Raw genomic sequence first — 16,449 nt, forward strand, 5'->3', positions numbered from 1 at the left:
ATCATTCGAGAGGATACCTGCAAGCTATCTCAGGAGACGAAAGATCTGATGAAGAAACGCCAAAGCATGAGGACGTCTAACTTCAGAGATAGAATAGGACTAGGAGAGCTATCGAAGTTATTTATAAGTGCAAGGTAGCCAACATAAGAAAGTTTAACATGGAGAAAACCTAGCATGCTCTAAAGCATGGAGGTAGCCTAAAATCAGTGAAGAGAAAACTAATCACTGGTAAAAACCAGATGTATGCGCTAAAAGACAAAGAGGGCAATGTCATAAGCAATATGGATAAGATAGTTAAAGCAGCCGAAGAGTTTAGACAAATCTCTACAGTAGTGAATGTAATCAGAACGTTACAGAGAGAGGCAGTAGAGCACAGCAATGGGACATCCCGCCAGTAACGAGGGAGGAAGTAAAGAAAGCCTCAGGAGCAATGCAAAGGGGTAAAGCAGCTGGTGAGGATCAGGTAACAGCAGATTTGTTGAAGGATGGAGAGAGTGTGATAGAGAAACTAGCCACCCTGCATACGCTTGCCTCGTGACCACGAGCGTATCAGGAGCTTGAAAGAATGCGAACATTATTTTAATTCATAAGAAAGAAGATGTCAAGGACTTGAAGATTTACAGACCGATCAGCTTACTATCCATTGTCTACAAGGTATTTACTAAGGTAATCACTAATAGACTCAGGACAACCTTCGAATTCAATCAACCAGATGATCAGGCAGGCTTTCATAAAGGATACTCAACAAGAGACCACATTCATGCAATCAATCAGGTGATAGAGAAATGGGCAGAATACAACCAACCCCAATATATAGCCTTCATTGACTACCAGACAGCAATTGACTCAGTGGAACCACAGCTGTCATGCAGGCATTGGGAATCAGGGTGTAGAAGAGTGTTATGTGAAAATATTGGAAGATACTTATAACGACTGCACAGCAACCATAGTTCTCCATAAGGTCAGCAATAAAATTCCAATAAGGCAAGGTGTCAGGCAGGGGGACACGATTTCACCAATGCTATTCACCGCCTGTTTACACGAGGTGTTCCGGGGCCTGAAATGGGAACAGTTGGGGAGAAGAGTTACTGGAAAATACCTAAGTAATTTGCGATTCGCTGATGACATTGCCTGGCTAAGCCACTCAGGATATGAACTGCAAAGCATGATGAATGAGTTAGACAGGCAGAGCAGAATTGTGAACAGGCAGAAAACCAAAGTAATGCTCAACAGTCTATCAAGGGAACAGCAGTTCACAATTGGTAGCGAGGTGCTAGAAGTAGTAAGAGGATATGTATACTTGGGGCAGGTAGTGACCGCTGATCCGGATCATGAGAGGGAAATAACTAGAAAAATAAGAACGGGGTGGAGCGCATATGGCAGGTTCTCTCAGATCGTGAAAGCCAGTTTGCCAATATCCCCCAAGAGAAAAGTCTAACACAGCTGTATCTTACTGGTACTCACCTATGGGGCAGAAATGTGGAGGCTAACAATGAGGGTTCAGCTTAATTCAAGGACAACGCAGCGAGCTATGGAAAGAAAAATGATAGGTGTAACGTTAAGAGACCGGAAGCGGGCGGAGTGGGTGAGGGAAAAAACGCGGGTTAATGAAATCCTATTTGAAATCAAGAGGAAGAAATGGCCTGGGGCAGGGAATGTAAGGCGAAGGCAAGACAACCGCTGGTCCTTGAGGGTAACAGAGTGGATTCCATGAGAAGGTAAATGTAGCAGGGGGCGGCAGAAAATTAGGTGGGCGGATGAGATTAAGAAGTTTGCGGGGATACGGTGGCCACAATTGGCAGAGGACAGGGTTAATTGGAGAGACATGGGAGAGGCCTTTGCCCTGCAGTGGGTGTAGTCAGGCTGATGACGATGAATTTTAACTAATGTATACAGCACTCTATGCATTACAGTTATATGTGTCTGGCCTGCTACAGCCTAGAAATCTTCCATTACAAAATAGGGAAGTGGATAGCAAAACTACAGCACAACAGTGGCTATGAAAACAGATATGGCACATCTGCAGGTAGTAGTCCTGGAAAGTGCATGTTTTTCAGTCAGAGTCAATAACACTCTAAATTCACAGATGCCATCTCTCGTGTATGTCAACAGGCTATCACAGAAGCTCAGACCAGGAAGACTATCAAGAAGGAAAAGGACCCAGAGATGAGGGGCAAAGGAAGTACACAGCATGAGCAATGACTCACAACTGAATTTACTGCCAGAAACCTCATTGCAATCGTAATTGCAATTGTAATCATGTAGGAAGGTTGATGCTTGCATTGCGCATGACACTGTTTTTAGCTGAGCGGTCGGGAGCTTGGCAGTTCCTTGCATCTGCTAGACATGGTGCCAAAAAACAAAGGCAGCATTGGAAACATTCCCCTGTCCAGATGGACAAGTTACAATGACCCACAAGATTGTGGAGATGAGGCAGCTAGGTATGCAAGTTCTACTCCCTTAATATTGGGTTGATGCAACAGCCGGCCTGGACAAAGTACACCTGCCTTCAAACCGTAATGTGCGAAATTTATTGGTGCACTATATAATTTGGGCAATCTAAATTAGGCTATGAAATCAAAAATTTTCACTAATACTGCTTTCCATTTACTTTCATTTACTTTGATAGCACCTTTATCTTCAATCATGTAGCAAAGAAGTGAGAAAAAACACAACCGAGCACAGTTTACATTTGTTAAGCTGTGCTTGACATTGTGCTTTTTTCACTTACTAATGCCTGTCTTCCATTAGTCAATGAGTGGGCAAAGGTGCTCAAGCTTATTAGGGGCCAAAAGGCCCTCACAACCTTGCACCTGGCTCCAGCATTCTTCAAAGAATGAGATAACTGGTGTATGCACGGAAGGATCGCAATCCTATGTCACTTTTCTTCCAATGGACGCATTTCCTGATAGCTATTTTTGGCAAGGCTTTTGCATACAGAGGTTAAAACAGATGCCAAAACACCAGCACCTTGAAGGCCGGCTACAAGTCACAAAAACCTTTCATTTACAAAATATATGCATGAAGGCAACAGAGCTGCGGCCTTCAAGTTCTTGCAGCAATCAAAACATCCCTTTGTAACACTGGCCTTGAATGCACCACTATACTTTTGTGGCAGGCCAAATACTTATACAATTTATGTTTTATAACCACACAGAAACCCACAACTGCCATTATGAAAACAACCTAGTAATGTAACCATAAGCGTACCTGGCCAGCATGATCAGCATGGAAAGGCGCACAGCTTGTGTGCAGCTCCTAAAATGAAAGCAAATTCACATGATTAATTGCAATTTCCACAAAGACATTCTTGAAAAATCATGTTTTTGCACCACTTAGCCTCAAGCCTGCCTTATTGCTCCTGCAGCAATGAGGCAAATCTGAGCACAGCTTGGGGTGAGCTGGTGGTATCACATTACGCACCTGACACTACGTGCATCAATCCATTTGTATGATTGAATTTCAGAATGGCGAAAAAGACACAGACACAGGAAAAAATGGTGGGTGGATGAGATTAAGAAGTTTGTGGGGATACAGTGGCTGCAAGTGGCAAAGGACAGGGTTAATTGGAGAGACATGGGAGAGGCTTTGCCCTGCAGTGGGTGTAGTCAGGCTGCTGCTGCTGCTGCTGCTGATGATGATGATGACAGCCTGAGCACACCTACAAAGTAAAACTGTGAACTCGACCCAGCAGCACTTTACTGTGTTGAAAGAGAACAGGTAAAATTGAATTACTGCATTACCTTGTTATTATCATTAAAAAGTACAGGGCTCTAAGGACTTCCTAACTTACATCGAAACGAATGGGTTACAGTGAACTTTCACGGATTACACTAACAGGCACTGAAAATCCAACACCGCTGCCCAAGAGAATATTAGGTAGCCGCGCTAGCCTTCTTTTGCGCTATGCTACCTGATACCAGATTAAAATTCCAGAGCAATTTACTCATACTCCAGCACTGGGATACGTTATGCCCCAGACTGATGCAGCTGTCTTAATAAAGGCAGAGAAGCTTTCAGTGTGGGTCATGTGTGCTGTGGCGTGAACACATGCACAGGATCACCTGCTACCATTCAAGTCCTCTGTGTACACAAATGCAGGTGCAATAGAAAACCCACATCACAAATTTGGCTAGTCTGGTCGGCCAAGCATGGGCCAGCTGATAGCACGAAGCAGCAGGCGCGACACATACCATCATCATCAGCCTGACTAGGCCCACTGCAGGGCAAAGGACTCACCCATGTCTCCACATTAACCCTGTCCTTTGCTAGGTGTGGCCACCATATCCCCGCAAACTTCTTAATCTCATCCGCCCATCTAACTTTCTGCCGCCCCCTGCTATGCTTGCATTCTTTTGGAATCCACTCCATCACCTTTAAGGACCAGCGGTTATGTTGTCTTCCGATTACAAGCCCCGCCCAGGCCCATTTCTTCCTCTTAATTTCAAGTAGCATGTCATTAACCCGGGTTTGTTCCCTCACCCACTCCGCCCCCTTTTGGTCTCTTAATGTTAGACTTATCATTTTTCTTTCCATAGCTCACTTTGCTGTCCTTATCGTTTGGCACGTGTTTTTTTCTTTGTAATAAGGCATAAAGTATTATACACGGATTACCACATGGCATCCTCCTATGACCGCTAAATAATTTATAATCAAATTTCTTTCTGCTGCTGTATTTGTTTCGGTTTCGACAGCTGAATGATGGCTGTGACGTCAAAGCGAGGTTATTGGTCACGTGAGGCATGAAAAACTGCAATACAATTGGTACTTCTGGCTCTTAAGGAATGCTGGCGTCAGCGCTGTAGCGAATTAAAATGATGAAGCAGCGATTATAAGTGCAGTTTTTCCACGCCTCACGTGACCTATAACCTCTCTTTGAAGTCATAGCCATAGTCAAATTGTTCACCGAAACAGGATGGCAGAAAAAGTTGATTATAAATTATTTAGCGGTCTCACGCGAATACCAGATGGTTATTCATGCATAGTAGTGTCTTCCGCATCATTATAGAGAAGAAAACATGCCACCAAGATCAGGTGTCTATACTCTTTAAGCTGAACTCTTTTAATTAGCCTCCACGTTTCTGTCCCAAGTGAGAAACATGCAGGCTAAAGGAAAGATTTCAGCTTAAGTACCAAAGTGGCTCTAATCACACGATGAAGCGGAAAAACTCTCGACACTTGAACAGAGAACAAATAGGAATTCCAGAAAAATTTTAGATTCTTGTAAGGCTATCAAGCATTTCTGAATATTGTAAACTGCACTTTCACACATACAGTACGCATGTATGCCAAGCTCACATTCAGTAGCCCTGTTTTCCGGCTGTAATTATCACGGTCTGAGCTCAGTTACAGATTTAAAACCAGCCAAAAGATGCAACACAGGAAAAGAGAAGAAAACAGGTTGGACTATCAATTGAATTTTTTGTGAAGGAAAAGAAGGCTCGCATGAAGATGCGCCACACATGACCCACACCAGCGAAAGGCAGGACAACAAATAACTGTCACTGATATACAAGCACGTCATCTAAAAGAGAAAATTCTTTCCGTTGAAGATTGACTAATGGCTTCGCTACTCATACAGCCGTTGCCTTGGAGATATGCATCAAATACCTTACAGATTTGTTTACCACTTCTATACACCACTGAAGTGTCACAGAAATCAGGCATGCACACTGATGGGTCATCTTATGATTTACACTCACGACATTGGCACTGTAGTGCCAGATTAGAAGCTGCCTTCCCCCTAACGAGTTAGTGCTCACTCAGGAACACATTAAAGACACCTGCACATATCCCTGAAGTAGTTTCTTGCACAAGCTAGCGGAATGTGATAAACCACTTCCTGCAAGTCCTGAACCTAGTTTTATGGGATACCATACTGCTATCCCGGTTTTTAACAGCAGCGCAAAGGCCATCAACACAATGATTGGTGCAAAAATTACATTTAAAAATTTTCCCGCCACTCGATTTGAACTCATGAAGTCTACACAAAGGACTCCATGATAACCGTTCTGAGGTGAATGTTCAGCCTAGCCTCTGGAATCTGTGCTAAAAAAAAACGGAGTCAGCGCATCGCAATTTACTTCCGAAGTCAGCCGGTGCTGATGACAATTGTATGTTTTGCTTTCTCTGGCTTATAAAGCTCCACTTTCAGAAAAAGTGTCGTCTTTGTGGTTAGGATGCGGAACTTCATCATCACAGGTCAACTTCAGCTTGCCATCAGTGTCCCTTTAATGCCTCAAAGTTGAACAATAGCTCCATTCATAGAGGAGGGCTGTGCATAAATTTCGACCACCAAAGATTCTTTAACATGCACTGACATTGCATAACACACGAGCAAATATGCATTTCGCCTTGTCGAAACGAAGCCACCACAATTCAATCCCGCGTCTTTGGGCTCAGTAGCCGAACACCAATGCAGTAGGCCACAGCAGCAGGTGAAAAACAAGAGAGCCCTTAATAGGCAACCTAACTTGCCAAAATCAACATAACGAGGGGTCACACAAGTAGCAGTGGACTAGGAAAATAAAAGCTACTTGTGTCGGAAGATTTCTTCAGTGCTTACCTCAAAAGCCTGCTTGCTTACTGGGCATCCTAGCACCAAGTGAAAGGCTGGCACAGCTATACTGGAGAGCTTGGAAGAGGCATTGCTGGTAAAGCTATATGGAGCTTGCTGCAAGGTAAAAAGACACATTTAACAGCAGCACAGTGCAAAAAATGGACTAGAATCAAGCATGTAAGGCAAAATGCAAGGCACAAAAAGGAGCCGGTCGCAGAATGGAACATGACTGTTTAACCACATTTCGAAGTGGGCCAGGCAACAAGAAATTCATAACCACGGCAGTCATTCACAAGCTAGCCTCAGACAAGACATCACTTGCATATCGATATCCAGCACCGTTTCTACAATACATGCCACCATTCAAAAGAACAGACCACAGCAGAACGATATTTTCAGTAGAAGGCTGGTTTGCTTCAAATTCTGCATGCGTCCCTCAATTTGAAATCTGGCATGATTTGCACTGATTTCACATTCTCACAGGTATGATGAATTAATAGTGCCAATTGCAGAAAAACCACACTTTTTCCTTTAACATCAAATAAGGTATTGGAGAGGTACCTCAGCATATTTAAGTCAAAGTCAGATTTATTTGCGCCATTGGTTATAATCATGAAACAATCAAGTTTATTCTTCGTACATATTAAAGGCTCAATTACCCTTAAATTTCACTGCAACTTCGGGATTTAGGGCAAATGGAGCTAGGGCACCTGTGTGCATTTTGCAGTTGTTTGTACCATTTCAGCTCCGAGCCAAAGTATGAAAAAGCGAATGCCAAAATAGAGGCGAAAAACTTCAGAGCAATTTGTTTTTATCTCACCGTTCTGCTACTCAAGGCTCGACTACACTGGCTCGGCTATAAGTACGAACGCAGCTGGATCATACGGAGCTTCGTACCTTAAATACACAGTTTATAAAAGTACAAGTGAAATACAAGTGAAAGAGGAGGAAGCTCAATCCTAACGCAGCGTAACATGCGGCGAGAATGTAAAGCCCGGGCCGAAGATCTATTGGCGGGCACATATTCCATTCTCGGCGAGAGATGAATGGCAGTACGGCGGCAGTACGGCGCCGATATCGTGCACCCCGCGATCGGATCAGCTGTGCTGCCGCGATAGGCACTGCGTCTTCGCGTCTCTGTACTAGCTGTGTTGACGTGGCCAGTTGTGCGCAAAGGCTTTGAAATAATGAACAGGTTCGAAGAAAATTAACTTACCCCCAAGATGCGAGATGTCACCCGGGTAGTGGTCTCCCACCAGCTGCTCCGCCATGGAGGAAATGAGCCCCCCGTCAGCATAGCGTTTCCAGTGAAGGCGCGCAAAGGACGACGCGCTATCCGTCGAGCCCGCTGACGCACGCTATAAACACAGGTTTACTCAGCACCTTACCGCGTTTTCGTACATCGCACCAGCGAATTTCACTGCTGTCGGCACATCACATATCGGAAGAGTGACAAATGCTCATGCCAGCGATGGTTCATGCCCTCGACACCACAAAGGAGGACCACGACAAACGTAGTAACGCTGACCGCCATGCTGTCCCTCCCCAGACGCTGCGTTCGTTGGCTAGCGCTTCGGCCAGTTCCGGCTTCCTTCGGCCCGTTTAGAAAGGCATCGCCTCCAGGCATTCCTCCAGGTCGTCTCTTTCGGGCTCTATGCTTTTGGGCAGTGCGATAGCAAAGGACTAAAACCAAATGAAACTTTCGTTACAAAAATAATTAAGTTCTTGTGCACATATTAGCATTAAAACTTGAGAAATTTGTGACGCGTGGACGCATGAATATGCGTGTCGGTACGTGCGTGCGTGCGTGCGTGAGTGGGCATGGTCTAGCGCGTCAAATCCAAAGCCTATCCGACATGCTGCATGGTTTCTGAGATCACCGCCATGAGCTTCGCTTGTTTTCTCGTGCTGCTGCTGGGCGGTCTTGCGCGCCGCTGTTACTGTGCTGGAATCGCAAAAGAAGGAGGATTACCGGTGTGTGCTGCCGGTGGGCGCGCTCTCATCCAAGAGTAGTAGTAGCTCCCAATTAAGCGATCCGTCGGGGCATATGTGTTATGGATGTCTGGTCGACAACGATAATGAGGTCAGCAGTGCGATGCCGTCGTTTGATGAGTCGAACCTTTCGGCCTATTGCACTGGTAACTTCGTTGCAAAAATGCCTGGCTCATAAGCAGCGACAGTGGCCATTGTTTCTGTGGTGTGTTTCGATTACAAGACGGCGCCCTTCTACAGTGTGGCTTCCTTGGAAACTTAGTCGGCGGTGTGCCTGCAACGCCTGTCGCTGTCAGCTCAAACTGACCGCCTACGAGCGCTGCCTTCTTTTGCGATGTGAACGGTGACGGGACACTTACTGCCTGTGGCCGGAGCTTATAGCAAAAGCGAAGAGTGTTTTGTGTGAAGGTTTGACGAAGTGCGTGTGTCAGTCTGGACCCTTAGCAAGTCATACGAGATGCAACATGCAAAAGTGGTCCACCAGTCGCTTCAGCAGAAAGGAGTGCGGATGTTTTTTACGTTACTTCAATCGAGAACTGCCCATGCAAATATTTCAACTCGTCTCTTGCCTAAACAGCATAGTAAAGAAGCTAAAGCAACAAAACTGCTGTTTCCATGCTGTATATTGATTCCGCACTCGTGCTAGAGGTGGGAAATAGGTAGCAGTTATTGGTGGAGTTACAGCCTATGAAGCACGTGCAGCTTCATGTAATTGCAGGTTAGGATATGCACCTTACTTGGTATTGACTTTGTGACCAGACATAGCCATCTGTCAACTAAAAGAAATTTTCTTGCTATAGGATTCTGCAGGATTATGTATGCTTCTGGACACTGAATACCGGGTGCGTCACCTCTCTTGAAAGCACTCAGATTTGTGTACTTATCAGTACGTTTGAGATGAGAAAATTTTATCAGCTTCTTTTCTTTATTTTATAATTAGCTACACAGCTTGTTGCAAAAAAAAATGTTTTAAGAAAAAGTATTTCAGTTTAGAGTAGAACAGTTCAACAAAGTTGTTTTGGGCATTCTGGTAACTTCAAGATGGTATCTGATGGTTGCATACAGACGCGCAAGTCAAACCGCAAAGGGCATCAAACTTAACAGTACCGCTGAGCTTATCCTTTCGTGCTTTTTATGTGTGTGTAGATCACCTGGGAAAGTTCAGTATTGGATGTTGGATTTCATAGTTCTGCTACAACTTTTATCTTCCTTTCTACACATGAAACATGACTGAACTTGATTACATTCCCCAAGCAAATACCTGACGCCTTACAAGCGTTCCTTACTGTGCACAGTTGTCCCAGTGCATTATATCCACTCATGTGCAGCACACTGTTGTGTTGCTCTTGGTCTCCGAATGTGACTCTCAGCAATATGATGGAATCATAGTCCATCCAGATGGTCTTTGTGGTAGTGCAAATTTCAAAAGAGATTGAAGAAGAATGAAGAGTGTGATACTTAGCCATGCATCATGCAATGCTGGTGCTAATCAGCAACATGTGTGGTATATATACTTCGCACATTTGAGATTCATTGGATTTGTTCTGGAGCCATACTGGGAATTAATTAATCGATCTGTGATTTGTCACTGGAATTGAGAGAGGGCACTAATTTCTGAACTTTTGACACCAACTGTGAATTCAAAACTGTCTTTTCATGTAGGCTTACATGGCCTTTTTACGTGTATGTAAATTTATGCTAATGACTGGAAATTGCTTTGGAAATGGTTTTGGAAATTGCCTCGTAACATTCCTGTTACAGCTCACAATTCGCTTTCTGCACGTCATGTTTGATTGAACCTGATTATATCCCCAAGCTTGTTTGTTGCACCTAACAAACACTGTTGCCCTTTCAGAGTTATTCCATTGATTGACTCCTTTCGAGTGCAAGCAACAAATGGTTGTGTTGCTTCTGATTTCGAAATATGGCTGTCTGCATGACGGGCAACAACGTAAGTGCTCTGGATGGCCTTCATCATGCATCTATAAGATATCTGTAACTTTCAGAATTGGTTAAAGGAAGAACTGAAGGATGCTGTAAGAGTCATTAGCAGCTTGTTTTTTACATTATTTTACAATGAACTTGCAATGTTGACAAGTTCTTGCTCAGTGTGCATGTTGTCATGTACAGTTCCCTGCAGTATCGAAGGGAAGCATTTTGCACTAAAAGATAATTTTTTGGTTATTTGTTTGCTGAAGTTGAAAATGATTAATGGGTACTTACGCCAAGACGAAAATTATAAAACAGCAAAACTTGAGCTTATTGCTCATTATTGAGAAGTAATCATTAACTGAATGCTCGAACTTTGTTTGCTTTCACCCTAAATGGGCCTTTACAGTCTCGACAAGTTGCTACTAAGCAAGCAAACGCACACATGGCCATACGCAGCCTCACGGAGCTTGCTCAGTATGCACATAAGCACGCACAGCTTCGGCAAGCCCCCTCTCAGCACGCAGATGTCCACGTACAGAGAGTTGTCCACGAGAGTCCACGATTTTTTACACGCAAAGAGTGTGCGTGGACGTCTATCAGCTCACAGTACGCGCATATGTACACACAGGACGCACAGAATGCGTACAGGTAACGCACAATGTCTGCGCAGTCGTGTGCAAAATGAACGTGATCGTACAAAAATCACTGTTCTCGTGCAAACTCACGCAGAGGTTTTTCAATAGGGACCTGCAACAAGCGGCGACTATCGTGTACAGATACGCTCGCCACTGTGGCCTGGAATGCTCCCGGACCAAAACAGAATTCTTGCACCTTGGGGCCAACCCGAAGTGCATCACCAAAATTGGCCTCTCCCTTGCTAGCGGCCCTATCCCTGAAAACGATGAGGTAAGAGAGTTGGAACTCTTTAATCACCGCAACCGCAAGATCGACACAACCCTGCAGAAGCTCCGCATGATTGGAGACAAGGTCGGCCGCACGGTCCGCCGGGTATCTAAATTTTCGCCTGAAGAGGTAGTACCGAAACTTGCCGCCGACACTCCAGACTACTGCCAGACATTCCAACCCGTTGGAGTGATAATATATTTTGCCAGCGGACAGTTTGCGGCCAGCGTATGGGACGACGTGCTCAGCACCGTGAGGGTCGCGCTTGAGCACAACCGCTCCGAGGCCGGCCTGGCTAGCGTCGGTGTACACTTCACTATGCCAGTCTTCGCGGAAATGACTCAGAACCGGGCACTGAGTCAGTTGATCTTTGAGCGCTTGAAAGGCTCGTTGCTGCCGCTCACCTCATATAAAATTCTCGTCTTCGACAAATTTGTGAAGGGAGCTGCTGTGGTGGCAAAGTTGGCGACAAATTTTCGTGAATAGGAAGCCATTTGCAGGAACGTCAGTAGTTGCATTAGACTGGCAGGCATGGGATAATTCTTGACAGCTGCTATAGGTTCTGGAAGCGGGTGAGCGCCCTCCGCAAAAATCCTGTAACCGAGGTAAGAGATTTCCACAAGGCCAAATCGAAATTCCTCGCGGTTTAGCCGGATGCCAGCTTTGTATAATCTTTCAAGAATGTTATCGAGATTCCGGTGATGCTCATCGTTGCTCCCACCGACGACCAAAATATTATCGAGGTAGACCACACTGGCGAGGTCTTTGAGATGTCCGAGTACCATGCTCATGGCCCGCTGGAAAGTGCTAGGAGCAGTACGCAGCCCGAAAGGCATCCGAGTAAAATCGTACAGCCCGGAAGGGGCTCGAAAGGCTGTGTTGTGCTTATCCTCCTCGGCAACATTTATCTGCCAGTGTCCTGAGAGTAGGTCGAGAGATGAAAAGTACTTGGCGCGTTGGACGGCGTCAATTGCGTCGTAGATGCGGGGAAGGGGGTAGTAGTATGGGATCGTCTCCTTACTAAGATCCCTGTAGTGGACGCAAAACAGTAGAGTGCCGTTTTTCTGGCGTGCGAGAACAACATGGGCTGCCCAGGGGGTTATAGAAGTCACTGGGACCTCAGGAGCAGGGCGGCAGCAGTCCGTGGTGGGCCAAGATGAACACACAGCACGCGCAGCGATCGCAATGCCGCCGCTAAAGAGAATGTTCGTCTTAGTCTTTACAATTGCCCCCGAGAAGAAACGGAGACAATTATGGCGATTTAGGCCGCCGGCAGCATGGCTGGTTCGTAGAATGGCTTGAGACGCCGGACGTCAACAGTCTCGCGTCCACGGCGGCGGCGATCAGAAGACGGGTTGAAAGGTTCTACAGTGTAATTAACAGGAGATGTGTGCTCCAGGACAAGGTATGGGCCTTGGTACTTGACAAGAAATTTTGATGACAGGCACGGAGTATTTGTCAGAATTCAGAGTCACACAAGGGAGCCATTGGGGAAGTGTGGCGTTGTTTGACAGAGGTCGCGGTGGGAATGCTCTCTGCACTGGGTGTCAATCGTCAGAGCACGGGCGATGCGGCGACAGTCTTCGGCGTGCCGGGCGGCTTCAGACAGGTGTATACTCGTGAGTGTCAGGTTGGTACGGCCGAATGGTGTCGATGGTAGCAGTAGGGTGGCTGCAGTAAAGGAGGAAGAAAGGAGAGAAGCCAGTAGCAAGCTGCGTTTCGGTATAGTACGCATAGTTTATATACGGAAGGACAAGATCCCAGTGCATGGGCGGTCGAGTTTGTGCGACGACTTCGGCGTAAGTCAGTGGACAGGGGGCAGGTCTTGGGACGACGTTGGCATAATTCAGAGGGGTGGTGACAGGTCTGGGGGTGGTGTCAGCGTACGTCAGCGGAGCAGCGACAGGTGATGGCGAATGGGTGGACGGAAGCGCCTCAGCAACCTGCTCTCGAATAGCATGTTGGAGAGCCGGCGCCAAATAAGGTGGCGACCCTGGACGACTAGACAAAAGCGAAAGCTGACGCGCCACCTCCTCACGCACAAAATCTTTAACTTGCTCTAACAGGGAGGAGTTATCAGCTGCGGGTGTCAGTCCGGCAAGTGATTCTGCCTGAGCTGAGTGCTGACGAGTCAGGAACCTCTGCTTACGCAGCTCTTCGAAGCTCTGGCACAGCGTGGTGACTTCCGAAACGGTGCGCAAGTCCCGCGCCAGCTGCATTTGAAAGGCGTCATCATCAATGCCTTTCCAGATCTGTTTTATCTTGTCAGCTTCCGGCATGGCGACCTTCACTCTGTTGCAGAGGGCGATTACGTCTTCTATATAGCTAGTGAAGCTTTCGCCGACCTGCAGCGACCGTTCACGCAAGCCCTGTTCGGTGCGGAGTTGTCTGACAGCCGGGTGACCAAAGACTTCAGAGAACTTCGTCATGAAGGCCGACCAAGTTCCAACGTGCCCTTCATGGTTGCGATACGATAAGTTGGCGACGCCGGTAAGATAAAAAATGACATTGTACAGCTTGGTCTCGTCATCCCATTTCTTATACAGGCTCATCCGTTCGTAAGATGCGAGCCAATCACCCACGTCATGTTCATCTGTTCCGCTGAAGATAGCCGGGTCCCGCTGGCGAAGGGAGCCGGCACAGATGACAGTCGGTGGACCTGCTTGCACGGCTTGATTTTGGGTGTCCACAGGCATCACAGGCGTCGGAAGATTGCGGTTACGGAGCTCCACAGCCGTTATCGTTACCCGCACCTCCACCAAATGTAAGATGGGGGTTTAGAAGGCACTGGGACCTCAGGAGCAAGGCCGCAACAGTCTGTGGTCGGCCAAGGCGAACACACACCACGCGCAGCGATCGCAATGCCGCCGCTAAACAGAATGTTCGTCTTCGTCTTTACAGAGGGTCTTACGAAGCCAGCAGCCAACATATCGCGTACGTGTTTAGCGATAACCCTTCGCTCGCGTTCGGCTAGCGCCGCAGCGCGACAGTGATGGGCAGGTGACTGTCGGTTGGTAAGTGGTGGATAACCAATGAAGTTGCAGGAAGCTGGGCACTACTCTAAGCGGTAATGGCACAGTGCCGTGCAGCAGGGCAGGCAAGGTCTCAGCGCCAAGAAGGTCACATTTCGAATGCTCGTCCACCGGATGGCTAGGGGTGGTAAGGGCCACGTGAGGGCCATGGTGAGGGCCATGTCCCCGGACATGTGGTTGTCTGCACCGAAGATGAGGTCACCAGGGAAATCCGCAAACACCGAGACAGCCGTCAGGACCTTGCAGCCAGCCTCAGTGCGGATGCATAGATCCACTGCACGAACCGGAACGGCGCTGCCACCCAAGCCTTGATGTCGAGACGAGGACCAAGAGTTTAGAGGGAAAGGTGGATGACATTGAAGCAAGGCTGTACGCTCAGCAACAGTGTCGGCGAGGGTGGTCCACTCTCCGATGCCCTCGACATGCACCGGCAGGAACGGAAGGGGATGGTTCTGGAAATGCATGCGCGGGCGGGCGGGCGGGCGGCGTGATGACATTCCTTGGAAATGTGGCCATGTCGACAGCACGAAAACCAACCTCAGCGCTGCGGGGGTGGCGCGGCAGACGTCCCGGCGGCAGCGAAGAGCCCGCGACGACTCGCGGTGTCATGCAAGGCGGCAGCCGCTGGACAAATGTGGAGAGGCTGTCAGTATGCACAGTGGTCATAATCGAAGCGTGGGTGGCACAGTAGAGTCCGTCAACGATATACTGCTTCGCGGCGAGCGCGGGCCACTCCATATTACGGGCTCAAGAAGACGCAACTTCTCGTAAATATACATGGCGACGACTTCATGAGGAGCCTCGTTTCGCGAGCGCATCTTCGAGAATTTCATGTCGTACGCACTGGCCAGGGGGTAAAGGCGGCCGGAAGGGCAGCGGTCCAGGCCGGCCAAGTATGGTAGTGGCGACCTGCATGCTGGTGCCAGGCGCCGGCTGCACCGCGGTGATGGTCTTCCGCGAAGGTGAGCATGATGGCAGAGGACCATGCGGAACGCCGGCGGGCGACAGCATCGACAGCTTGCACCAATGCTGTGGGATCGTCGCAAAAGCCATTAAACTCTGGAAGCAGGACTGGCGATGCTCGCCCGCCGGAGGACCTAGAGGTACGACCAAGCGCAGAGGTCAATTCCCTGAGGGTGGAGAGGGCCTCGGGTAGGAGGGCTTGGGCCTAACCCGCCAAGGAGGCGGGGACGCCGTTGTCGGACGGGGTAGTAGCCGCGAGCGGTGAGCGGGCCGGCCGAAGAACTTCCTAGCCGCTACGGAGAAGGAGCGGATCGGCGAGGTCCGGTTCGGGTCCGACGTTCGCCTACTGCGCCACATTGAAAGAGAACAAGGAGACGTGGCCGTTCGTTCGAACGCATTGGTTTATTCTGCTACTTCCTTGTAGTCCTCTTCCCTTGCTCCCGCATCCCATCCGTCATCATCTTTGTTACGGCATCACACTTACAGCCCGAGTGAGACCACCCCGACCTTGCTCCTCCTTTGCAGCGGCTGGGGCGTCCTCCAGCTGCCTCACTGAGCGCCCGTAACCGCCATCCCGTCCGAGAACGGCGTCAAGGCCTCCTGGGCGGATAAAGCCGAGGCCCTATTTCTCGTAGCCCTCTGTGTCCTGTAACTTCAGCTCCGGGAGTTGTCTTCCTGTTTCACCACCACGATCGGCTCCAATTTCATTGGTTGGCGAAGTCTAGGGCTGGCCTTGTAACATGACCGCCCTAACTTCTTTATTGTGAAGCCTATAAATATGCAAGCAGCAGCACTGGATGGCACTGTGGGGAAGTTTCGTGCTTGGCACGTGCTTCTAGAAGTATCTAGGCTTTAACGGGAACCCTCCGGTCGATAAGTAAGGTCAGGTAGAGAGCTTTCTCTGTGTGAGGATTTCCCATTAAGTTGTAGCGCGATTGTAACTTTGCTTCTGTAACTCAGTTTGGCCTTGTACATACGTGTAAATATAAATCTTCCTTTGACCTGCAAGTGACCATCTTGCTTATTGATCGCCGAATCATCAACGATTGGAATGGTCCGAGCCCTACC

At 47.9% G+C, this 16,449-nt stretch overlaps 1 protein-coding gene across 1 annotated transcript in view; it reads right to left on the minus strand.

Moving 5' to 3' along the window:
• LOC149362372 (uncharacterized) overlaps positions 1 to 8,294 on the minus strand; it is an 18,547-nt gene extending 10,253 nt beyond the window's left edge. The window contains exons 1-3 of the mRNA XM_089568279.1: positions 7,776 to 8,294; positions 6,566 to 6,673; positions 3,211 to 3,258 (exon numbers count right to left, since the gene is read on the minus strand). Coding sequence (XP_089424405.1) covers positions 3,211 to 3,258; positions 6,566 to 6,673; positions 7,776 to 7,856 — 237 coding nt within the window. The 5' untranslated portion in view covers positions 7,857 to 8,294. The remainder of the gene's footprint in view (positions 1 to 3,210; positions 3,259 to 6,565; positions 6,674 to 7,775) is intronic.
• Positions 8,295 to 16,449: the final 8,155 nt, after the last annotated feature.

This window comes from Amblyomma mixtum, chromosome 2 (genome assembly GCF_055824585.1).
Source record: "Amblyomma mixtum isolate Tamu chromosome 2, ASM5582458v1, whole genome shotgun sequence".
NCBI lineage: Eukaryota > Metazoa > Arthropoda > Arachnida > Ixodida > Ixodidae > Amblyomma > Amblyomma mixtum.